This window comes from Pseudorasbora parva, chromosome 6, assembly GCF_024679245.1.
Source record: "Pseudorasbora parva isolate DD20220531a chromosome 6, ASM2467924v1, whole genome shotgun sequence".
Classification (NCBI taxonomy): Eukaryota; Metazoa; Chordata; class Actinopteri; order Cypriniformes; family Gobionidae; genus Pseudorasbora; species Pseudorasbora parva.
In genome coordinates this window covers 11,812,477-11,822,137 of record NC_090177.1, presented here as the reverse complement: position 1 = coordinate 11,822,137, position 9,661 = coordinate 11,812,477, and the positions used below count along the sequence as shown (strand labels likewise).

At 36.2% G+C, this 9,661-nt stretch overlaps 1 protein-coding gene across 2 annotated transcripts in view; it reads left to right on the top strand.

The window, feature by feature from the left end:
- Nucleotides 1-3,334: 3,334 nt before the first annotated feature.
- Nucleotides 3,335-9,661, top strand: part of nfatc2a (nuclear factor of activated T cells 2a) — a 40,514-nt gene continuing 34,187 nt past the window's right edge. The window contains exon 1 of one of the 2 annotated variants that reach the window (XM_067445632.1): nucleotides 3,335-3,483. In XM_067445632.1, coding sequence (XP_067301733.1) covers nucleotides 3,426-3,483 — 58 coding nt within the window. In that variant the 5' untranslated portion in view covers nucleotides 3,335-3,425. Of the gene's footprint in view, nucleotides 3,484-5,197; nucleotides 5,494-9,661 lie in introns of those variants that run through there. The other variant, XM_067445631.1, reaches the window with a different exon arrangement.

The following is a 9,661-nucleotide window of genomic DNA, read 5'->3' as shown; positions in this document are numbered from 1 at the left end:
TTTTTAATTTCAATAAACTCAACATTTTAAGGCAACCAGGTTACTTGCTTTTTTAAGTTAAACCAACAAAAAAGAACATTTTTTTTTACAGTGCATAAAAAGCAGTTATAGAGATTCCCATCAAATCATCAGGTTATTCACCATCTTTAGATAACACACATTAATCTTCAAAGTAATGCATTTACCAGGAGAGTTTTCTTTAGTCAACATAAAATTAGGCTACCACTATTTTTAATTATAATAAATGATCCGCTGAATTTGTTTATTGCAGAAATAGTAGTGCTACTACGCTACTCTGAGTGAGTGACCCCGCATTAGGTAATAAGGCAAAATGGAACAAATGACAAGTCGATAGAAAATTTTGGACCTGATCAAGCGCATGGGCTGAAGATTTTCCCTTTTCCGAAACATGCCGAAAGTTCTCCATGCATGGGATGTGATATAAAGTGCCATTTCCATATGAAATCTGACTGCTTAAATACAAATGTTGCTATTGGAAAAGTCAAATGTTGTGCTGCTGTAACCCAGACTTGACAGCACCGCTAAACGGTCATGGAAACTGTTCCGAGAACCTGGAAAATGTGTGTCATTTTAGCAAAAGATGGAACCGCAAATCCCGTCGTCTGGAAAGATGCGTTGTGCCATATTAATTTATTCATTCATGATTCGGGTTGCATAAGAGTGCTGTAACAGTGAAGGAATGTACATCTGCTCTCTCAGGTTAAACGTGAACTCGTTTCACACCACGCTCGTCTTCCTCTACACCTCCAGTGGTCAATTTAAAGTATCTAATGCTCACTGTTTCCACCGATGGCACTGATGGAGCTTCAGGCATTTCGCCGTGAAGAAAAAGCTTTTCCGTATGGTTTATGCCAGGTCTACAGATGTACAAAAACGCTCTAATTCAATCTAGAAGTGATAATGAAGGCCTGTGTCCAGACGCTTTCCAGAGGTCGGTGTAGGATCCAGATTCCAGTCAGTGAGAGCAGCACTTCATTCATTCATGCCAATGTTTAAACAAGTCAGTGTATCATATCGCAGAATTTTCCGGGATAAACTTTACAACAGAGTTTAGGCAAACAGGCCCGCTTCATGGTCTCACTCGTCAGCCACGTGCAGTTTATTTTGGCATCCTTCGCCATCCCAGAATGCAGCAGCTTTTTCATTTGGGCACTGGGTGAAGCTGTTAATGTGTTACATTCGATTTTCTCGAAACATTTACTGCTTAGGTTTACCGAAATGCAATTATTTGATGTAGCCTGGTACTTTTCAGCATCAAGCCATAATCATACGTGATTTAATACGTAGTTTCTGGTTCCTAAAGTCACCGAAATGGTTGGGGGAAGTAAAACTCAGTCACATAATCTGATGTCTTTTAAAGCCTGATAGCTGTATATTCAGTTCCTTGTGATAAATAAACCTTATTTTTATGACCTTTTTGGCATTTAAAAATGAACAACATTAGCTTTTCAGAAACGTTTCACTGCTGCCAAAGTTAAGCATGTCAAATAAACTTTGAAAACTTTGGAAGAATTTCAAGAGTAGCCCAATAGTTGGGATTAGACGGGAAAAAATTCATAAATAAACCATGCCATATTTTCCATGGAAAATGTATTCAACCATATTATTCAAGCATCTTATTTCAACCATAACCTTCATCCTGTTCATTACTGTATATTATGACATTTTAGTGAGTTTAGTTTTATCATTATAATATAATAAACCATTTAAATATTAATTACATAAAATGTATGTATGTGTGTATAACACACTGTATATATATATATATATATATATTAAACATTAAAATATGAATAGTTATTCTAATAACAATTATTTAATAAATGATTATTTACAATTATCACACACACATTTATATATATATATGTATATGTATATATATACAAACAAAATAATTGATACCCCCTAACAAAATTAACCTAATGTACTGAACTAAAACTCAAAATTGATAAAAACTATTTGAAATTTTTACTAAACATTTGAACTAAAATTGAAATGAATTCAAAATATTAACTAAAAATATATAGTATCTCAGTGATACTAAAATAACACTAGTATGGCAAAACTCTGTTACAATGTCATATATATATATATATATATATATATATATATATATATATATATATATATATATATATATATATATATATTATTCAAGCATCATTATAATATAGCATTATATATATATATATATATATATATATATATATATATATATATATATATATATATATATATATATATATATATATATATATATATATATATATATATATATATATATATATATATATATATATACTTTTATGGGATATACATTATTTTGTTTGTTTTTATACGTTTTACTATATGAATAGTCAATCATTTTATGATAATAATCATAATAATAATAATATAATAATTAAATAAACAAAAGTACACACACACACACACAAACTGTATGTAATATAAATTGTTATAAATTTACATTATAAAAACATTATTTTACTTTGGTTAATTCATGATATTATATGTAAATTAAAGATGAATTCTTTTATTTTTTTAAATAATATATTTTAAATGACATTTTTTCTGCTCCATGTATATTCCTTAAGGTCATCTGAGTGAATGTAATTAATTTTGAATATTGTTATATAATTAAAAATCTATCAAACCTCAATGGTGTTTCACTTGTGAAAGGTGAGCTTGAACTATCTTTATTTGAAGTCAATTTTTCTAGTGACATTTTGTGGGCAATGCAATCCCATTCAAACCCTTTTCTGTTGCCCGTAAACTTTTTGTCCGTTTCTCTAAAGGTAAGACTCTACATGTAAAGCTGTAGGTTGCTCAGATGTAATGAGCCTTGTCCTTTCAAAACCCTCCTGTGTGTACCTCGTCTCTTTCATATGCTTAAACATCGCTCCTGTTTTCATTTTTCTCCCCCTCCTCTTCCCCTCAACGCTAATTTCTTCAAGCCCACAATGAAGTTCTTGTGCGCCACTGTCTGAGAGAAGCCGCAGAAATGCCTTGGCGCAGAGGCTGGAGACGTCATGGATTCCTGAGTGCGCGCTCTGCAGGAAAGCCCTGAGTCTCCGAGATGGAGCCGCTCCAGGTTTCCATGGCAGAGCGCACAAACAGGAGGAAACACTGAGGGAATCCCGTTATTTTACAGCATTGGCCCATTATAAACACCCAGAGCCGGGGAAGGAAGCCGCTCTTGATACTCGAGTCAATCCTCCGAGCAGGCAAAGGAGTTCATACCACACAGAGCTCTGCTGCTATTGCACACCACTCTTTTTTGCACTTACAAAGGAGTATTCGCTTTTTCGCTCTCAGCTTTATCACCTCTTCATCCAGATTTTTTTCTGCTATGAACTTTAAGGAAAGGCTCTTTTTTGACTGGTAAATTTTTGTATATTTTCCAAATGTTTAGAGAGTCTTGGAGACTGATGCACTACCACAGCATGAGGTCGATGGATCAAGGTATGGATGGCGCGTGCTGAAGTGTTGTGAATTACTGGTAATCAATAATTTGATTTTTAATGCTTTCTTATGCCAAAACTGTTGATTTGAATGCTAGACTCAATGTAAATTGCATGAACTCTTTTGTAATGTATACCAATGTACAGTATAGTACAGTAGTAATTGCATCATGAGGGAACTCTCAAACAATATTCAATCATTTATGCTGCTCTTAAAATATTCATTTTGAAATGAAAGAACTTGTAATGCTTGTTTAACATTATTCAGTGTTAACAAATTGTGCATATGTTGATATTAAGTTGCTTTTATTTCTCAGGCACATGGCAAGTTACTGATGCCTTGTAATGTGAGTTTATTCAGTGGGAAGAGATGGAGTCGTTCAGGTGCACTTGGGTTTAATTAAACAGTATGCCTGAAATGTCATTGTCTGCGATGCACAAAACATGAAATGTCAGTCTCATTGCGTATGACTCACCGTGAGTATCGAATATCACTAGTTACATAAAATTCAGACTCAATGGCTATTCGTAGTTCGTGCTGCAATGGAAACTTCAGGTAATGTTTTATAACCCTAGATACTGCCACTGTGTAAATAATCACATTCTGTCATTTCGGTCTATAAGAGTGTGGATTTGTCTGGAATAAGATTGCAAGTCTTTTTCCAGTGTAGTTCCCTCCCCAAAAAGACCATCCACAGGTCAGAATGGGATCGAGGCGTCTGACATGAGCAGAAAGTGGGTTGAAGTAATAAGTATTTGTGTAATAGACAACTAAGTTTTGTAAGTGACCACAAGGTAAAATTACAAAATGCAGTTTCTGACTGACAGACAGACAGACAGACAGACAGACAGACAGACAGACAGACAGGGATGGATGGATGGATGGATGGATGGATGGATGGATGGATGGATGGATAGATAGATAGATAGATAGATAGATAGATAGATAGATAGATAGATAGATAGATAGATAGATAGATGTTTTGAGGAAGATAGACATAGATAGACAGACAGACAGACAGACAGACAGACAGACAGGTAGGTAGGTAGGTAGGTAGGTAGGTAGGTAGGTAGGTAGGTAGGTAGGTAGGTAGATAGATAGATAGATAGATAGATAGATAGATAGATAGATAGATAGATAGATAGATAGATAGATAGATAGATAGATAGATAGATAGATAGATAGATAGATAGATAGATAGATAGATAGATAGATAGATAGAAAAGTCCAGGTCAAAATATCATTGAATTGTCTAAAAGGGTCAGAAAGAGGAAAGGTAGTAATTTACATATTTAGGCTATGAAAAATAGGCAAATAAAGTTTTAAAAGTGAACAGAAGTTAGAAGTGAGTTTGCTCATTGTGTGGTGATGAACACCCGGGGGCAGCAGTTCTTACGGGAGGAAGTTGAGATGTTGAGCAGTTGTCGAGAGTTCGTTGCTCTTGCTGTCGCAGTTCTTATAGTGTCTGTCAACAGGAGGCGCGTGTCATCCATTTTCTGACATCCTTCTGATTGACAGGATGTATTGTACTACCTATACTACAACAAACACACACACACACACACACACACACGGAGACAATCCTTCTTAAACTGTCACTGTATTAGCCTACACACAAGCGACGCGACGCTGTGAACGCGTCCTGTTCGTTCCGTTGCGTCCTTTCGGAACGCGTCCTGTTCACTGGAAGCTGATTCCGCCGCCGGTAGAGTACCCGGGGGTGTGAGTGAAGTTTAAGGCGGAAGTCGAACTTGCACTATCGCACGTCTGTCGTTCGTTTCTCATTCATGCGTTTGGGTGCTCGTATTATCAGCGTGTAAAACAGCCGGCGTTCTCTCGACACGTTTATGAAGTTGCTGTGGTGTAAATAAATCAGATTGAGACAGATGAGCTCTTTTTACGGCGATAAGACTGCGTTAGGGCTGGCGGAGGAGCTCAGTCAGGTGAACTGTCAGGATGAGCTGGAGTTTGAATATCTTTTTGAGTATGGAAACCCCACGGGACTTCAAGGTTTGTTTCACTAAACTTCTGTATAAAATGTGTGATGAAGAATATAATGATCAGCATAATGAGGTTTAAACTATTGTTTAGAACATGAAATACAGTATGTGCATATGATTTCATTTAATAGCCTTATAATACCTTAAAATGTTATATTTAATAATATATAGGATATAGTGATATTAAAATCTATTTTTTAATTATTATCTAATTATTGTTTATATAGCCTATTCTATTTTAAAAAGTTTTTAATTATTTTGTGATTTATATCTTATATATTTTAATAACAAATAATCACTGTTCACAACGCTTGCTGTCATTACCATCACACCAGATATTTTAGACAACAATTATATTTCTCCAAAAACATTTCAAATTTGGTTATGATGGAAATGACAGGGGAAGATCTCGTCCCGGACAGCAGAAGGACAGTTTGGAAATGTAATTCATTTCTTAGATTAACTCAAAGTAGATTTCCTCAAAGTAGCATTCACCAACCCAATCAGTCAGTATGTGATCATTTGATTAATACACACTTTCTTAATATTTTTTTATGATAATTGACAGCTAGCTAACATGTTATGAAGTTTGGATGTTTTCTTTGTGATGGTTAGCCTTCAATATTTGAAATTGAACACAAAATTATAAGTACCAAAATAGGACATGTGATAAATAATAGAATGCCAATTTTCTATAGAATGAATGACTAGATTTCTCAAAATGTGTAGTATACAAAAGCAATATTTCCACTGTGATGAAATGAACTATGAGAAAAAATCCTATTAATTCAGTAACTGATTTTTAATAATAATGAATAACCCTTTAAAGACAAGCATACTGTGACCTACAAAGTTGTTAATTGTTGTTAATTGATGGTAATTGATAGCCTGACAAGCCAGACCCACAATAAGATGTTTGGTCTGGAAACTCACCATTGACAGGGCTCAATCCGAGGGGCGGGATAAACGGTTGTCTTTCAAACTCCCTCTGCATGCGATAGGATAGCGCTACAACCAACCAGAGCAACGAAAGTGAAACAGAGCTCAATGATAGATGAAACATTCGTCCTATCCGGTCGGCAAAATTTCGAACACATCTTCCCTTTTTAGGAATGACTTCAGTGCCGTTCTTTGCTCTTTTCTCAGAGAAAACCTTAAAGGGTTACTTCACCGCTTTTTCATATTAAACTATGTTATTCCCTTAACTTAAACAAGTTGATACATACCTCTCTCGTCTCAGTGCGTGCACTTAATCTCTCTGACACAGGATCTGTTAGCATTTATCTTAGCTCACTAAGCCCAGTTCATTCACTATGGAACCAAACAGAGATCAAGTTAGAAGTACCAAACACCTCCATCTTTTCCCTATTTAAATACAGTTACACGAATAGTTGAATGATCAAGTATGGTGACAAAATAAAACGTGGTACTTCTCTAATCGGATTAAAAAGGAGAACTATAATGTATGGCGGATTAGCACTTCTGAGAGTACTTTGGCTCGGCGCAGTAAAAAGTCCCGGCCGAAACATCTTTCCTTACACCTCCCCCTCACTCTCTCATTTCTGTCAATAGGGAGATGTGAGGGAAGATGTTTCGGCCGGGACTTTTTACTGCGCCGAGCCAAAGTACTCTCAGAAGTGCTATTCCGCCATACATTATAGTTCTCCTTTTTAATCCGATTAGAAACGTGCCAAGTTTTATTTTGTCACCATACTTGATCGTTCAACTACTCGTGTAACTGTATTTAAATAGGGGAAATGTGGAGGTGCTTGGTACTTCTAACTTGATCTCTGTTTGGTACCATAGTGAATGAACTGGGCTTAGGGAGCTAAGCTAAATGCTATCAGATCGTCACTGCGTGTCAGAGCGATTAAGTGCACGCACTCAGACGAGAGAGGTATGTATCAACTCGTTTAAGTTAAGGGAATAACATAGTTTAATATGAAAAGGCAGTGAAGTATCCCTTTAACTCCAAGCCTTCCAGAGTCGCGGTCAAAGCTGATTTGAAAGACCGCCGCTCGCCAGTTTCTGTGTTTACTAGTATCGTCATTATGGACTCGCCCACCGACTCTATAAACGATGTGATTGGCCCAGCAAGAGTTAGGGGATTACAGCTCAGAAGGGTATTGAGAGTTGCTAGACGACACTCGCGGGCAGATTAGATTTGCTGCCGCTAGGGTGCGTCTAGATTTCTAGGCTAGGTAATTGATGGTTTCAGCCTGCATTATTTCAATCATAATTCTTGATAAAAATCTGTTTTACATAAACTACAGAGATTCTCACCAATCAGAGAACTGCGACAAGTAAATTACGTCAGTTAGCTCTTTCAATTAAATGTTGCGAATTATGTATTTGGGTTCATATTTTGCAATAAATGGAAAATATATAATTTTATACCTAATCAACATCTTTAAATCAATAGCTTCATATTTATCTATTATTTTTAATTTCGATTGTCATTCGCAATGTGTCATGGATAGTTATTTTCTTCATTACAGCCGTCAAGTACACATCTTTTACTTTTTTGTCAGATTTTTGAATCAAATCAAAGTGTGTAATGTTTAAATGGCTTATACATTTTAAACGAATACTTTTGTTCAAAGTATTTTTAACGTCAACGTTTTAACATCACTGAAAAAGTGTATTATTGAGCACCACTTGCAGAATATATTGTTATGTGACAGCAGTCTTTGAAATGTTTAGCATACATCATACCACTACTTATTTCAAAGGGGTTCTATTATGCTTTTTTACATTTTCACTTTTTAGTGTTTAGCCTAATGTTGCTGTTTAAGATGAAAAGGCCTGCAGAGTTAAAAAGCGGGTGTTATTCTCTATATCAGCGTTTTTGAACTAAATGAAACAAGAAATAGAATCTTGAGTTTTCTTTCATGAATTCATATTCTTCATTTAAATAATTCCCACCCAAGGCCGGGCAAGTGGGTGGGGCCTGGTTGAGTTAGTTAGTTGTGTTGAAACTCGGCTTACTTAGCCGCTTTTTCATATTAAACTATGTTATTCCCTTAACTAAGATGAGTTGATACATACCTCTCTCATCTCAGTATGTGTACTTAATCGCTCTGACGCGCGGTGACATTCTGATAGCATTTAGCTTAGCCCACTAAGCCCAGTTCATTCACTATGGTACCAAACAGAGATCAAGTTAGAAGCGACCAAACACATCCACGTTTTTTCTATTTAAATACAGTTACACGAACAGTTGAACAACCAAGTATAACGTGGCACTTTTCTAAGCGGGTTAAAATGAAGAACTTTAATGTATGGCGGAATAGAACTTCTGAGAGTACTTCGACTCGGCGCAGTAAAAAGTCACGCCTGAAAAATCCTCTCCTCCTATTGACGGAAAAGAGAGAGGGAAAGGGAGATGTGAGGGAGGATTTTTCAGGCGAGACTTTTTACTGCGCCGAGTCAAAGTACTCTCAGAAGTGCTATTCCGCCATACATTATAGTTCTTCTTTTTAATCCGCTTAGAAAAGCGCCACGTTTTTTTTTGTCACCATACTTGGTCGTTCAACTATTCGTGTAACTGTATTTAAATAGAGAAACCGTGGAGGTGTTTGGTCACTTCTAACTTGATCTCTGTTTGGTACCATAGTGAATGAACTGGGCTTAGTGGGCTAAGCTAAATGCTATCAGATCGTCACCGCGCGTCAGAGAGATTAAGTGTGTGCACTTAATCTCTCTGGCGCGCGGTGACGATCTGATAGAGAGAGGTATGTATTAGGGCTGTCACTTTTTATTCGATATTCGAACATGCATTCGAACATGATGTGAAGTATCCGTAATCGAACTATAAATAAGCGATCCGGTTTTTAAAGTGCCATGTAGCGCAAATCTGAATGAAAATGCTCCATATAAACACCTCAATCGGAATAAAAATGCCCAAACTGAATGAAATTGTAATCGTTTTGAGATGGGTGGGATAAACCTTTTCATGAATCGATCAAACGAAACATTTCACCATGTAAACGACCTGACCGGATTACTTTTGAGTGTGCATCCTTATATGACGTACGCCGCGCTCCCATGCACCAAGCATTTGAGCAAAACGAAAGTAAATTTTTCTGAGGGATAAACTGTTTATTTCGTAAGAAGTTATGAAGATAATGTTGGCATAATGACACTGTCCCTAAACCTACCCATGTGAGCAAACAATC